The sequence below is a fragment of the Lynx canadensis genome, chromosome B3 (assembly GCF_007474595.2).
Source record: "Lynx canadensis isolate LIC74 chromosome B3, mLynCan4.pri.v2, whole genome shotgun sequence".
NCBI lineage: Eukaryota > Metazoa > Chordata > Mammalia > Carnivora > Felidae > Lynx > Lynx canadensis.
The window spans coordinates 61855924-61872538 of record NC_044308.2 but is presented as its reverse complement, the minus strand read 5'-3'; the positions used below and the strand labels follow the sequence as shown (position 1 = coordinate 61872538).

The following is a 16615-nucleotide window of genomic DNA, read 5'->3' as shown; positions in this document are numbered from 1 at the left end:
GCTACTGAGGCAGTGGAGAATTATGGAGTCAAGATCCAGGAAACAAAGTCCAGAGAGGAAAGCCTAACACATGGTACATGTCCTTCTAAAAGCTGCTGATCATTTCCAAAAGTTCCAGTTGTGAAGCTAAGAAATTAAACAGAATATTGTTTTAAGAGATACAGTGCCTACAGAACAAAAACTGTAGTTTAAGGAAGAAGGATTCTGATAACCACCCACCTCCCTGGCCTTAAGATAAGAATCACAGGATACATACCCATGGGTAGTAAAAGTCAATTAAATATAGACTTGCCTTAACAAGTACTGAATCCCAGCTATGAATCATCTCAATTCCTGACTAGCTTAAGGGGGGACTTTTGGATTGTTAGTGCCCCCCCCCTCAATTACTAGTGGCAAAACAAACAAAACAAACACAAAATGCCCAACCCCAAACACCTATAAATCCACAATCTGGAAGAAGAAAACAGAGCCCACAATGACCTCTACAATCATTCCTATATAATGTCTGGTATACAATAAAAACATAAACAAACAAAATTTACAAAATATACCCAGATATATAGAAAGATTAGACAATATGACTGAAAACCAGTATGAGAAACAGACACAAGAAATAAACACAGAGGAGATCCTGACAATGAAATATCAAAAGAACACTTTTTAAAAAGATGCTAATTTGTTCCTGGAATTAAAAGATAAGCTAGAGAATTTCAGTGGTGTATTAAAAATTATAAATACCAAAGAGAATTTCCCCAACTGGAAAATACAGTAACTAACACTAAGAATTCAATTATGGGTTTAATAACAGATTAGATGCATCTAAAAGAGAATCAGTGAAATAGATGATAGGTCAGAAGGAAATATTTACACGAAAGCATGGAGAAAGAAAAGAATGGGAAATTCACTTTTTCTGTTGTATCTCTAGGTATAATTTCCTTTCAAAGTGCTTCTTGGACCTGTAGCTTGATGTTTATTGTTGTTTTGAAAACTTTCAGCCACAACGAAGTAAAAATATACAGGAAGAAATGAAGATCAACGAAAACACTGAATACGTGAGTAATATAAATAAATCTAAATAAATTTAAAATGTATAGATGATAATAAAATACTTGGTGGGGTTTGAAAGATAAAATATTTACAATAGCACGTAAGTCTAGAGAAGGGGAATGTAGTTAAAGAATACTAAAGCCCTTTTACTATCTGGAAAGCAGTAACAGTATTAATTTATACTACTTTTTAAAAAATCAGGGCACCTGGGAGGCTCAGTTGGTTAAGCATCCGACTTGGGCTCAGGTCATTATCTCCCAGTTCGTAGGTTGAAGCCCCATGTTGGGCTCTGTGTTGACAGCTCAGAGCCTGGAGCCTGCTTCTGTGTCTCCCTCCTTCTCTGCACCTCCCCTGCTCATGCTCTGTCTCTGTCTCTCAGCAATAAATAAATGTTAAAAAAATTTTTTTTTTAAATCAAGGATACATGTTCCTTGATTCCTGGGTATCTACTAAAGAATAAAATGAATATATAATTAGTATATTCCAAAAAGAAATTAGTAATTCCAAAAAGGAATGAGAAGAAGTAAAATATAATCAATCCAAAGGACACAAGAAAGAAGAAAAAGGAAAATTGTAGAAGAAGAAAGAAAACAGTAAGGAAGATTTAAACTCCATGTATCAGTAACTACATTAAAAGCATAAATGCTCCAAATAAAGGCAGGAAAAAAAACCTTAAACGGAAACAGAATGGTTAAATGAAAAAGCGATACCATATACAAACCAGAAGAAAGCTGATCTATTTAATACCAGAAAGAGCAGATTTAAGGCAAAAAGTCTTAACAAGAGGGATTTCATAATAATAAAAGGTTCAATTCACCAGTAAGACAAAATAACTGTAAACTTGTATACAACTCACAGTCTCAAAGTAAAGAAGCAAAATAGAACAGAAATGAAAAAATCCTTAATTGTGGCAATTTTTAACATACTTCTTTCAGTCAGTAATTGAAGAGGCAGACCAAAAAATCAGTAAAGATACAGAAGAACTTAAAAAACCTAACCTAACCAACACACACACAGAACGCTGCACTCAACAACTGCACAATACTTATTATTTTCAAACAGATATAGGACATTTATAAACACTGACCATATGGTGGGAAAGGAAAGTTCAAAAGATTTCAATGGATCAAAATCACACAAAGCCTAATTTCTTATCACAGTGGGTTTACACTGTAAATTAGTAACAAAAAGATATCTAGTAACAAAAAGATTCCTCTGTTTGGAAATTAAGAACCACACTTTAAAAAAAAATTTTTTTTTATTTTTACTTTTGAGAAAGATAGAGACAGAGTGCAAGAAGGGGCAGGGGCAGATAGAGAGGGAGACAGAATCTGAAGCATGCTGCAAGCTCTGAGCTGTCAGCATAGAGCCTAACACACAACTCGAACTCACAAACCACGAGATCATGACCTGAGTCGGATGCTTAACCAACTCAGCTGCCCAGGTACCCCAGGAACTACTTTTAATTAAGCCATGAATCAAACAAAACTTGCAACATAAGCTAGAAATTATATTGAATTAAAGATTAATGAAAATGTGACACATCAAAACTTTGGATAGCTACAGTCATGCACAAGAAGATATTAATACCCTTAAGGACACTTACTGGAAAAAGCTGAAAATCAAGCATCTAAGCTCCACTTAAGATGTTAGAAAAAGAAAAAAGTTCACAAAAAAGCAGACAAAAGTAATTTTTAAAAAAAGCAGAAATGAATGAAATAGAAACACACAAAATAGCCACTTTCAGGAATGAAAATGGTACATTATAGAAAAAACATAAATCATATTTCATGGGGAAAAAGAGGAAGTCTATGGTCATACTAGAATCTTAAAACAAGTGTTGCTCAGATACCTGTCACATAAACATTCAGATGCTATCATCATACACCTAAGTATCTTTTGAATGTAAACTAACTATAAACTTGAGTACAGTCTACATTTAACTATGTTCTGCAGGGAGGTGGACACATTTCTGGACAACCTAAAGGAGCAATGGAAATTGAAGCAATGAATCAATATAGAAGAGACCATCAAACCTTTTCTGTAAGCAAATAACAACTATATGTGTTTAAATTTCATATCCCATTTGTTATGAAATATTCTTTTTAAATCAACAGTTTAAAAACAGAAAAGCTATTTTAAGCTCGTAAGCTGAACAAAAACAACAAAATTAACAGGTGCCAGATTTCTCAATAAAATGCAGAACGCGTTAGCAATTCCACTCCTAGATATATACTAAAAGAACTGAAAACAGGACAGGTGTTCAAATAAGAACCTGTAGATGAGGGGCGCCTGGGTGGCTCAGTCGGTTAAGTGTCCGACTTCAGCTCAGGTCATGATCTCATGGTCCGTGAGTTTGAGCCCCGCGTCAGGCTCTGTGCTGACAGCTCAGAGTCTGGAGCCTGCTTCAGATTCTGTGTTTCCCTCTCTCTCTGACCCTCCCCCATTCACGCTCTATCTCTCTCTCTAAAATAAATAAACATTAAAAAAAAAAAAAAAAAAAAAAAAAAAGAACCTGTAGATGAATGTTCCTAACAGTATTATTAACAACAGCCAAAGGTGGACACAATCCAAACATCCATTGAGAGACGAATGGATAAACAAAATATAGTTTGCCTAGATAATTAAATACTATTCAGTCATAAAAAGGAATGACATGCTGACGTGTGCTATAACATGGATGAACTTTGAAAATATTATGCTAAGTGAAAAGAAGCCAGATTTAAAAAACAAAACAAAACAAAAATAAAACCACCTACTATATGATTCCAGTTACATGAAATATCCAGAATAAGCAAATACAGAGATAGAAAGTGAATTTGCAGTAGCCAGTGGTTGGAAGGAAAGGGGAATAGGGAGTGACTGCTTAATGGGGAAGAGGTTTCTGTTTGGGATGATGAAAAAATTCTGCAATCAGACAGCATCCATCATTGCACCACACACCATAAATGTACTTATTACTCCTAAACTGTATACTTTACAGTGGCACATTTTATGTATGTGTGGTTTTTGTTTTTTTTTAAAGTATACTTTATTCATGGAACGCCTGGGTGGCTCAGTCGGTTAAGTGTCTGACTACAGCTCAGGTCATGATCTCACACACAGTTCGTGAGTTTAAGCCCCACATTGGACTCTGCTGACAGCTTAGTCTGGAGCCTGCTTCAGATTCTGTGACTCTCTCTCTCTGACCCTCCTCTGCTTGTGCTATGGCTCTCTCTCTCAAAAATAAACATTAAAAGAAACAAAAAACAAAAACAGCACACTTTACACCCAACATGGGGCTCAAACTTATGACCCTGAGATCCAGTTAGATGTTTAGCAACTGATTGAGCCAGGTGCACCCATATATGTGCATTTTATCACAATTTTTAAAAAATGAGACAAAAAAAAACAGTGGCAACTAAAATAGGCCCAAAGGCTTATTCAAAAGTAAGCTCAACATGAACATGAAAGCTCGGTTCCAGGCAGAGGCATAAAATCAAAGGACAGGTATCAATGACATAAGTAGTCTGACATTGCCATCTAATGGTCAGTAAAGTTAATACTGAAAATTAAGTGGTTTGGTGGAAATTTTTTTTTTTTAATGTTTTTATTTATTTTTGAGACAGAGCATGAGCAGGGGAGGGGCAGAGAGAGAGGGAGACACAGAATCTGAAGCAGGCTCCAGGCTCTGAGCTGTCAGCACAGAGCCTGATGCAGGGCTCGAACTCATGGACTGTGGGATCATGACCTGAGCCGAAGTCAGACGCTTAACTGACTGAGCCACCCAGGCGCCCCTGGTAGAAATTTTTAAGACTGAATTTTTCTACTCCTGATTTTTCAACATGTACTGGAAAAGAAAAAAAAAATGAATAAATGAAGAAAAAAAGCAGCTCCATATTCTATATAGCAAACAACTCTAGAGAAAATATTCAACAAACTACCTTAGAATGATCTCATCTCCTCCTTACAAATTTAAAAATGAGTCAACCAATGGAGCACCTGGGTGGTCAGTCAGTTGGACACCCTACTCTTGATCTTAGTTCAGGTCATGATCTTGGGGTTGGTGAAATCGAGCCTGGCATGGGGTTCTGCACTCTCAGTGCTTGATTCTCTCTCTCCTTCTCTCTCTGCCCCTCTCCTGCTCACAGGCTCTCAAAATAAATCAACTAAAAAATAAGTGAAATGAAATGAAATAAAAATGAGTCGGGGCACCTGCGTGGCTCAGTCAATTAAGCTTCCAACTTTGGCTCTAGTCTTGATCTCGCAGTCCGTGAGTTCGAGCCCCGTGTCGGGCTCCTGTGCTGACAGCTCAGAGCCTGGAGCCTGCTTCAGATTCTGTGTCTCCCTCTCTCTCTGCCCCTCCCCCGCTCATGCTCTGTTTCTATCAAAAATAAACGTTTAAAAAAATAATAAAATTAAAAATAAAAATGAGTCTACCATGTTAAAAGCTATACACTTAATGTGCCTTGTAAATAGTTTCTAACTACAATTGAGGCAATAAGGTGCAGCCATAGCCACAAAGGTATCCCAAAGTGGAATACCGTGCATGTCTCCTTATTCCTTACAACGCTTAAACCAGAACAACATCAGACTCCCACATCCACCCTATCCTGTGTCCTTTAAATTGAATGGAACCCATGATTATGGACACCCCAAATCAGACAGATCATATCAATTTTTTTTTTAAAGAAAATTTTAAGTTTATTTACTTATTTTGAGAGAGAGCAAGTGCAAGCAGGGGAGGGACAGAGAGAGGGAGAGAGAGAATCAGAAGTAGGCTCCATGCGCTGTCAGTGTGGAGCCCAATGTGGGGCTCAATCTCACGAACCACAAGATCATGACCTGAGCTGAAATCAAGAATCCGCTGCTTAACTGACTGAGCCACACAGGTGCCCCTCAATAATTCCTGATATACAATCTCCATAAAATCCTCTTTACCATGAAACTTCATTATCATTATGTCACTTTAGGGACAGAACACACAGTTACCTAATTTCCCCATTTTTACTTGCAAACACTATAATAAACCCTACCTGTTCTTTTTCTTTAAATGTTTATTTTTGAGAGAGAGAGAGAGAAAGCGAGCACAATCAGGGGAGGGGCTGAGAAAGAGGGAGACACAGAATCCAAAGTAGGCTCCAGGCTCTGAGCCGTCAGAACACAGCCCAATGCAGGGCTCAAACCCACAAACCTTGAGAACATGACTGAGCCACTCGGCACCTCTACCCATTCTTTCTTATATCCCAATAACTTTCCACAATTAAAACCTGTTTAATAAATCTTGTTCACATCTTAACCAACTTAATACAACATACTTCCCTATTGATCACTTCTGACCTCGATCTTACTATTTTTCTTACTATCTAAACTCAGGCTAAAGATCTGACTTTGGAGTAATGAGAAAATGCATTATTTATGCATATATTGGGAGGGGGTATGACAATGTCATAAATTATAGGGTATGTGCCCTGATGATATGATTTGCCAAAATCTACGTTAAACCAGCAAGGTAGATATTTTCTACTATGGCAGTTTAACCAGGAGCATCAATCCATGTGCCTAAACCAACAAATCATTCAAACTGGACTTTGGCTTTCTCACTTATGAAACAAAAGGATGTAATATGCTCTCTTATTGCTCCCATCAGTTACTTTCAAATGGAACAATGCAATGTATGCATTCCAAAGCATTTTGGAAAAAAATGCAAGAAACTAAAAATTCTTATAAACAATTCAAACAAGTAAGGCAGAAAAAGAAAAGTCACAAAGTTTAAAGAGCAAAAGAAATTTTTGCTGGATTGATTTTTACCTTAAATTTAGGAACAAATCTTGTAAACTCCTGGTGCCAATTGTTAAGTGTAGAAGCAGGTGAAATTATTAAGAAAGGTCCCCAGATGTTCTCTCTCTGAAAGAGAAAAAATGGGTCAGCTAACTGCAGAAAAACTGAAGATATTTAGTTCAAAATTATAATTAACAAGAGCAGTTTAAGAATCCATAATACTTTATAACAAGAGAAATGGTGTCTAGATCCCACATTTGCATATTCAGTAGTAATAGCCTATGTTAATAACAACACATGGAAGGAATCTGCTCAGAAAAACACTTGGGAAAAAATACCAAGCAATTACTCCCAACTCCCACCACTTAAAGGTCCTAATTTATATCACTGACAAAGCACTTACTACATCCTGACTTGTATGTGCTGCTTTCCCCTATACTAGATAACAATTTTACTAGTATTGGAGTTTTTGCTTTTCTCAAAATGTTTCTACACTTATTTTCACTTAATTCTCATAGAATTCCTCTAAGTAGGTATTATCCCCAAGTTGCAGAAGTAGAAACTAAACCTCAGAAAATTAAAGTGAAGTCAAAGCAAAAAAGATGAGGTGAATGCTCAAGTTTACATTCTCAGTAAACAGAGTTAAGATGTGAACTTGGGTCTTCTGGTCTAACTACCATTCCTTTGCCATTATTCTAATGATTGTGGACAGGGGGTGAAGGGCATTATTTCCAACCACACACTCTCAAAAACTGTTCCAGTGTTGAAAACCTAAATGTTTCACCACACTATGTCACCTTGTAATGACCTTGAAGGCAAGGAGTAAGTCCTATAGTCCTGGTATGCTACAGAGCATGACATAATGCTTGATAATGGCTGATTCTCACCCCAGAATCTAGAGTGGGGAAGACAAAGACTGCATCTACCCACCTCAGCCAGATGGGCCAGGAGGGCAATACTCTGTACTGTTTTGCCAAGACCCATTTCATCTGCAAGAATGCCATTAATGCCCTGGAAAAAAAAAAAATACACATAGTCAGTACCTCTTACATACCATCACACAGGGGTTCAACATACCGTCCCAAAAAACTAACCAAACTGTTAGACTTGTTTAAACAAAAATGACTAGAAATATCATTTTAGCACTATTACCCACTGCTTGTAATGATTCCTTTTGTCAACTCTACAGCTACAACTATGAATTATGATACCTGAGGTGATATCATGAGTTGAATAACAGGCCAAAGCCAGTTTTCCAGCAAATATAATCCAGGCAAAAAAATACAATCAATCAGGTTACCAAGACCACTTAAGGCAAACTATGTACACGATACAAATATTCTCAAACAAAATTTCAGGTTAAAAATATAGAAACATCTTTCTGACTCTTGTCAGAATCAATGAAACTTTTTAAAAGGGATGAAATTTAAAACATGATCTTGTGTTCATTTCGCAATACTCTGAACCAATGATATCAGAAAAACGCGTAACAAAACAGAGTGGGTATGACACAGTTCTAAACTTCACCTGCTCATACAGATTTGCCAACCAATTCATGCCTTTCAGCTGGTAGCCTTTTAATTTGCCATTAAAAATGGTAGGTTGTGGAATATCTTCACCAGCTCGGATAGATGGGTTTGCCAGGCTGTAACTCTCCCCAAACCCAGTACCAGACTTGTTTGCTGCCCGGAGGGCAGCTGCTCGACTTTCTTTTGCATCTTCATCAAATGACCTTGTCTGGAAAATAAAAACATATTAGAAGAAAAACATAAGAGGGAAAAATGGAATTCAAATCAAATTCATAATGACAATATATCTATTGTGTGGTAACTGGAACAAAATTTCTAATAATATTATGTAATATATTATGTATCTAGAACGATATATGAAACACTACTATTTTAACAATTATATTAGAAGTTCTCTTATAATGAACAGACCTAAGCCATACTACATGATTACTCACTTCATCAAGGAATTTGTTAAAAATCTGACATAAAATTTCTTTGGTTGGGGTTGGTGGGAAGAAGGTCAACTTTGTATCTATCCTGACCTAGACCCTGTTAAATAGGGTTCCTATGCAGTATATTCTTTACTTTCTTTACTTATTTTAATTCAATCTAACTGCCATATCCTTCTGATTTCATGAAATATCACTACATCATGAATAAGCAAGCTATTACTAAGGTTTGAAAGAAGGTCCTAACTTAGCAGTTTTCTTAAGGCAATGGTATAGCTCTCTTAACAAGCACCAGTATGGTCTTCTTCACTAAACAATCATGATGCATTTCACACTCTATTACCCATGATTACTCAAGAGGACAAAAAAATAGGTATACTATCCTCGCTTCAATCAACACACTCCTAAAGCTCACACAAGTGAATGCTTATTTTCCACCCTTCCTCAATTATTCCTATTGTTCTAAATGGAGACATAGCCAGCACCCAACACATAGTCACATACATATACACACATCTGCCAGTGTTTCTCACTGGAAATAGGAATAAACCGAAAGGAAAATCACCCAAATGAAAGGTTGTGGGGTATTTCCAGAGCACATCATAGGTTCTTTTCATTTGTAAGACTCACCCGAGCTTGATGAATATGGTAAGCATTTTCAGCATTCTTCAGGGCCTGGGCTTTGAAATGGTTACTATCTGAAAAGGAAAACTTATAGATTATCGCAAGTCATTAATTGATCTCCTTCAAAGATGCAATTCACATTGACACTGTCAATCCCTAACTCCCCCAACCTACTCATCCCTAAATTCACAGAGGGTGAGAGAACAGAAAGGCTCAAATTATATGACAAAGGTTAGGGCTTAGAAGTGGCAATGAAGGCAGAGGGGTGCCATGTCTCCAGTAGCTAAAGCCAGCTCACAGAAACCACCTGAGCTCCAGGCTCCCAATCCTGGGTTTTTTGCACAAAGCAATGCCAAAGCAAAGAAAAGCATAACAATAGGGATTAAAAACTGTGATAGATTTCTGCTGGGTGAAACTATCCCCAAAGAAGAAATCAAGACATGTGTAACCCCTAAGACCCACGCAGGAACGCTCATTCTTTTTATTCTGAGCTCAACATGATCTTTATCACTATTCTCTGTGAAATTACCCTCAAACTTCACCCCAATTCATCCCTCCCCCTGTGGACACAAAAATACCAAAACTGAACAGTCTCTTTCTCATGCTTGACTTATATCACCAAGAATCTTGTTAAGAGAGACATGATTTTCTCTGCTGAGACATGTTCACTGAATTCTTCTGATTCAATAGCCTCCATTCCTACTAACAAATCAAAACATATAAAATATTCCCAAACTTATAAGATCATATAAACACACCCTTTCCTTTTCAAATTCTTTAATCAAAAAAAGTTATTTTGTATGTTGATTTTATTCATACTTTCCCTACTCCTGCGCAATAAATTCCCCTTTACTAATCATTGCTTACCGACCAAGACAAAACTTGCAAGAAACCTTAGGTATGAAAAAATAGAGGGTACCCACTTCCTCTACCTCCTGATGCAGGACTCACCATAATCCTCCTGTGTGATGTTAACTACCACTCCTCCACCAATGTCAATCTGTCTTTGGGTAGAACTGTCTTCCAGTTTCCTTAAGATTTCTTCCTGGATTCCATCATGACCCATGTCTCGTTTACGACTCATGAAATGGGCATACAACTCTGTCTGGGTGATTAGGAAGTTCAGTTTTCGTTGTTGCCTCTTGGCCTAAAGGGGAAAAAAGTTAAAAGTGAAAACAGAGTCAAATCATCAACCACATACAACAAGAGGTGATCAACAGAATTCATAAAATCTATATATAGTTTGCATACAATTCTTTTATAGATTCTTTACCTTTAGAAAAGAATTGTTAACGCACAGTTTTATTATAACCAAGTCAGTGGTACTAAAAGCAAGGAATAGTCTTCACTTATATTTAATAACATATGTTTTGCTCTCATTTACAACATGAAATGTTTTCTCCATTAAGCTTCTGTTTCTAAAATGCTTATTTCTTTACTGTATCAATTTCCTAGAATGGCGCAGAGATACCAACTAAACTCAACCAATGAGCTTTATTCCATAACCTAGGTGGTAGATACCTGTATATAGTTTTAGTATTGTAAAAAATGTAAACATGTCAAAAGATCTTCTTTATCACCGAAAGTGAAAATAAGTGACTAGGGGCTATAAATTATTCTGGAAGTCAACCAGAAGATATTTAAGAATAAGATGACTAAGGAAGAAAATACTCCCAAAAACAATGTATAGTTCATCTGTGATGACCTATAAAATATGAATACAGATCAAATGCACATGTCACTACTCTGCATCAACTATTTTCTAATAAAATTCATATGAAGTAGAGTTGATTTACCCTTGGTCCACCTCCCCAAATGAAAAACAAAAATATAACAAGGAACTTAGCCAAGAAAGGAGACTAGTCCTAAGGTATGCTATATAAAACTATACTTTCTCTTTAAGGTTTTATAGTACTTGAGCCAGATTCAAATGAGAAGAAAATCTAAAAGAGAATTTGAGAGAAAATGGGAGTTATTTTTCATAATAAATACAGGTTTATTACAGCTAAAGTACTATCGAGAAAACCTTTCTAAATTAAAACAAAAAAGAGTAACACCTCCTTTACAACAGTCAACTACTACATGTTTAAATGAGCAAAGTAAATTAAAGGAACAATAAAGTTCCATCACAAATAGTTTTATTTCAAAGGTTCGGAGAAGGACATAAAACATAAACATGAATGAAACCCATCAGTTAATTATCAACCAAACTGAGAGAATGTTTCACAAACTCAGATCATACATACGTCTGGTCGCTTGCAAAACTTCAAGACCTATGACTCTCAAATGCCTATAAATTCACATGGAAGTATTCCATATAGCACCAAATGTTTACTAACACACTAATATGTTTATCTTGCATACAAAGATAAAAATTACCCACGAGACTTAAGAAACTTGGCAAAATCCATATTCACTCTCAAAGACAAAAGATCAAGAGCTCAGAAGAGGCCACATCTCTGCTTTGACACGAGTACTTACTGCCTATACCTGAAAGAAAAGATCCTCCTATCCCTTGATTGCCTTCTTTCTTCAGACCTCAATTTTCCCTGCATACAACCAAACTGGTTTGCCAATGACAACACAATGACTTTGTCCTCCTACTTTCTCCTCTTGCTTCCCTGAACAATCTACTCACCTACATATTAACTAACATCAGGCTTAGAGGAATACTGGCTGAAAGTTAAAACAGTGAAGCATGTAGGAGTGGGGGGATGGGTCCCAAAACTGGACTAGTTTGTCTATTGTTCTTATCTGGCCCTAAATTTGGCAACCAGCCCCGCTCTTCCAACAAGGAAGAAACTGCAGCCAGCACCTGGAACCAAGCCAAGATAAGCTGTAAGCTGTTTTCTTTTGTTCATCCCTATCCTTTTTCTTTTCTTTTTTCTTTTTTTTTTTTTTTTTGGTCCACCAGAAATATAAAGAGGAATAAGGCTAAGAAAGAACAGAAAAACTTGGCATACAAAGAGAGGTGAAGGCCGGAGAGAGGGCCTTACTGAGGGATAAAAACAGAATCTCTTTAGTGGACTAAAATTACTATCCTCAAAATTATGTCTTAAAATGTTTTTTTCCAATGATTTCATTACCTTACAATTTATGTAGTATACACCAATCTCTTGACGTGGCTGAGCAATCAGGGTTTTCAAAATTTTATACTACTGCCCTACCTCCCGCATTTCCTCATCCAACTTGCGCTGCTCCAAGGCTTCCTTCTCTGCACGCTTTCGGTGTTCCTTCTCCACCTTCTCGTATTTCTTCCAGTACAGAAGCATCTCCTTGGTGAGGCGGCGGGCACGAGGCAAGGTCTCCTTACAGTTCTTTTGGGCCTGCAAGGCAGCTCGACGCACCTCCTTCATGCACTGGTGGGCAAGCTGCAGATGACAACAGCATTCTCACAAAGGAGAAGGACCCAACACCACGGCCCGTCTTCCCTTAGCTCTAAACCACAGCATTCCTCAGTCAGTTCAGTGCACACAGTCTTTCTACGACCACATCTCCTTTTGCCACAATGTGGTTAATGTCCCTGCACAGTACTAAGATCCAGACACAGACCCTGAGGTAATACATGGAATGAAAAATTTATACACATACTGGCACCTTAGATGGAAAGAAAAAAAAAAAGTATAATGACCCAAGATGTGCTGGGAAGCTACCAAGTATTATCATGCACGTTAATAATAGTAGCAATTAATGCTTATTATATGCTAGGCACCACTCTAAGCCTAACATCATTAAACTAATTTATTTCTTCACATAAACTCTACAAAGTTGGTAGTACAGACATCCTCATTTTACAGATGAGGAAACTGAGGATGAGTGATTAGATTAGCCCAGGAAAACAGAACGAATAACATTACCTCATCTGATCTCACAGATCTCAAAGGAAGTTGTGTTACTTCCCTCTAAAGGAAGGTATTAATATTACTAACCATCATTTCTTAGACAAAGAGACTGAGCACATGAACTGCTGAAGGAATTAAGAGCAGGCTATGGTCTCATTCAAAAAGGTTCAAATACCAGAAATGTGAGGAAGAGCAATTTTATTTATAAAATAGAGAACATTCAGAAATTCTCTTAGGTACTACTACAGTACCTAAGGTATTCTACCAGGTCACAAGAGACAAGAGCAGCAAACATAGACATATTCCAACATAACAAAAAACGGGAAATATAAAACTACAATTTACCTTTCGGCTATTGGTGAGAAACAGGTTACGAGCTGAAGCTTTCTGCTTGTTGGCCTAAAATATTTAAAAACAATTATATCATTTAGGAGTCCTTTTGAAATAAGATTGTGTAGACTGACACTGTCTTTTATTCAACTCCTGAAGGGTTAAAAAATAAAGTCATCCAAATGCACCAACTGAGAACCACACACAAAGCTACTAAAGCAGCATTAGGAAGAATAAGCTAGTGCTGTGGCTGCATTAAACAGAGTCTTCTGTATACTTTAGAAAGAATTTAAGTTATATTTCAGGCCTGAAGTGGAAAATGTAACAACATGCCCTAAACCCTAGCACCACACTAATACACACCGCTTTGCAGAGCCCATCTGCAAAGAAGCTGAGATAGCAGGCAATGACGTACAGGAATTGTTACAACGGTAAACTAGCCTTCCAGTTTGTGTTTCTATCCTCCAACCAGAACAAATCTGCTGCCACTATTAATTTTTGCCAACACTTAAGCTTCACTAAGCTTCATCTTCTCTAACAAAAAATTCTAAGGCAGACCTAACACAAGATGACTCAGCACCCAACAAACCAGTCATGAGCTGATTCTGTCTTCCAATTCAGTTAAAACAAAAGAACCTCAAGAAAAAACCTGATTTCCCATGATGATCCAGTTGACATGGGAGAAGACATAGCACAGGCATACGTGAGTGACTAAATCTGAAGAAACAGTGGGTACGAAGTTAGACGGCTTGAAAGCCATTTCTATAAAATTTGCACCTCAGATGATCTGCTTACAGGAATTTTTACACCCTTTATCAAAACTTTCTCCTACTAATGTTTAAGCAGCTATTGCTACTTAAAAGACAAGAATCTTGGGGCGCATGGGTGGCTCAGTCGGTTAAGCAGCCAACTTTGGCTCAGGTCATGATCTCATGGTCCGTGAGTTCAAGCCCTGCGTCAGGCTCTGTGCTGACAGCCCGGAGCCTGCTTCAGATTCTGTGTCTCCGTTTCTCTCTCTCCTCCTCTGCTCACAATGTTTCTCTCTGTCTCTCAAAAAATGAATTAAAACGTTAAAAAATTAAAAAAAAAAAAAGACAAGAATCTCAAATATTCCTATGGAATTCTTGATCATAAGAAGGGCATCATGTTTTAAAAATTATTTTTATTTGGGGCGCCTGGGTGGCTCAGTCGGTTGAGCGCCCGACTTCAGCTCAGGTCATGATCTCACAGTTCCTAAGTTTGAGCCCCACGTAGGGCTCTGTGCTGACAGCTCGGAGCCTGGAGCCTGCTTCTGATTCTGTGTCTCCCTCTCTCTGTCCCTCTCCCCCTCATGCTCTCTTTCTTTCAAAACTAAATAAACATTTAAAAAAATTAAAAATTATTTTTATTTTTTTAAGTAATCTCTACACCCAATGTAGGGCTTGAACTCAAGACCCTGAGATTAAGAGTTGCATGCTGTACCCACTGAGCCAACCAGGCACCCTAGATGGGCATCATTTTGAAGTCTATTCACCAGGTACAAAGAGGATTTCCCTATAACTTCTCTCATCAAGAATGTTCTTCTCTCCAAAAATACATATTAATTGGCACGGGGGCGGGGGGGGGGGGGAATGGTAATTGTTAAGAAGCACAAACATACCAAGGGATCGAAGCTAATACCATCAAATTGGAACAATGGGTCATGTGCCTCCCAATGTGACATACCAAGAAGGATATATCACTCCTTTGGTAATCCTGCCCAAAATGAATAACCCAAATCTAATCATGAAGAATGATAACTCAAATTCAGAAACACCGTACAAAATAATAGCCCTATACTCTTCAAAAATAAAAATGTTATGAAAAATGTAGGCTGAGAAACCATGTCAGATTTAAAGGAGATTAAAGAGATGTGACAACTAAATGAAACATGTACTTCTAGATTGGATCCTGGATTCAATCAGGAAAAAAAAAGCCCAACCTTTATAGACAACTGATGAAATCTAAATATGGTCTGTGGATCAGATAATAATCTTTATAACTGTACTGTGGTTCTGTATGACAGAATGTCTTTTTTCTTAGGAAACACACATTGAATTACAAGGAAGTTCAGTACAAAGTGTCAAACTAACCCTCAAAATGGGTGAGAAAAAAGTATGCATTTATGTAACAAAAGCAAACAAAGCAAACATTGCTAAATATGAGTAAAGGATACGTGGCAGCTCCTTGCATTACTCTTGCCATATCATTTTAAAACATTTTGTTTTGAAACAATTTTAGACTTACAGAAAAGTAGCAAAAAATAATACAGAGTTCCCTTATATTGCTCCTGCTGCTTTTCCTCATTTAGCATCTTACATAACTAGAATACAATTATTTTAAATGTTTATTTATTTATTTTGAGAGAAAGAGAGCATGAGCAGGGGAGGGGCAAAGGGGGAGACAAAGAATCCCAAGCAGGCTCCCCACTGTCAGCAAGGAGCTCCACAGGAAACACAGGATCATGACCTAAGCCAAACAAGAGTTGGATACTTAACTGAATGAGCCACTACTCAGGTGCCCCACAGAATACAATCACAGTAAAACCCAGGATTGAGAGTAACTTGCTCTACGAGTGTGCCACAAAATGAGCAAACGTTTCTAATAATTTTAACTTGATAAATGAGTGATGTCTTGCAATACAAGTAGTGCGAGATGTCGAACATCACATGATCATAAGTGAGCCAATGGATCTTCTCTCTCTCGCTCTCTCTTTGTGGGATTGTGGGTGATTGTCTCCCATACTCGGATGCTCAGTCTCAGGCCACAGTGTTTGACAGAAATCATCAATTTTTTAGAATGCTGGAAGGTGCTCACACCTGGCACTAGTTTGTCACTTCAAAGCCCTATGGACAGTCCTTTGCTTTTCCAAACAAGAGTACACTTAGGAATGCTTTGCTTCATTTTAGGTCAGGCTGCCTACAGATATAGACCCTTTCCTATGCTGCCTAATTGACAGTTACATTAAATACAGTATATGAGTTTATTATTATTGTACTGTAGTCAACATCCATGCAAGCATATACGATGGCCC

The 16615-nt window shown here is 37.4% G+C and overlaps 1 protein-coding gene across 3 annotated transcripts in view; it reads right to left on the bottom strand.

Annotated features, from left to right (window-relative positions):
- The window catches only part of INO80 (INO80 complex ATPase subunit), a 108679-nt gene that overhangs the window by 77909 nt on the left and 14155 nt on the right, over positions 1-16615 (bottom strand). For all 3 annotated transcript variants that reach the window (XM_030318456.1, XM_030318457.1, XM_030318458.2), the window contains exons 7-13: positions 13579-13632; positions 12559-12762; positions 10343-10538; positions 9398-9465; positions 8335-8544; positions 7738-7818; positions 6838-6933 (exon numbers count right to left, since the gene is read on the bottom strand). In XM_030318456.1, coding sequence (XP_030174316.1) covers positions 6838-6933; positions 7738-7818; positions 8335-8544; positions 9398-9465; positions 10343-10538; positions 12559-12762; positions 13579-13632 — 909 coding nt within the window. The remainder of the gene's footprint in view (positions 1-6837; positions 6934-7737; positions 7819-8334; positions 8545-9397; positions 9466-10342; positions 10539-12558; positions 12763-13578; positions 13633-16615) is intronic.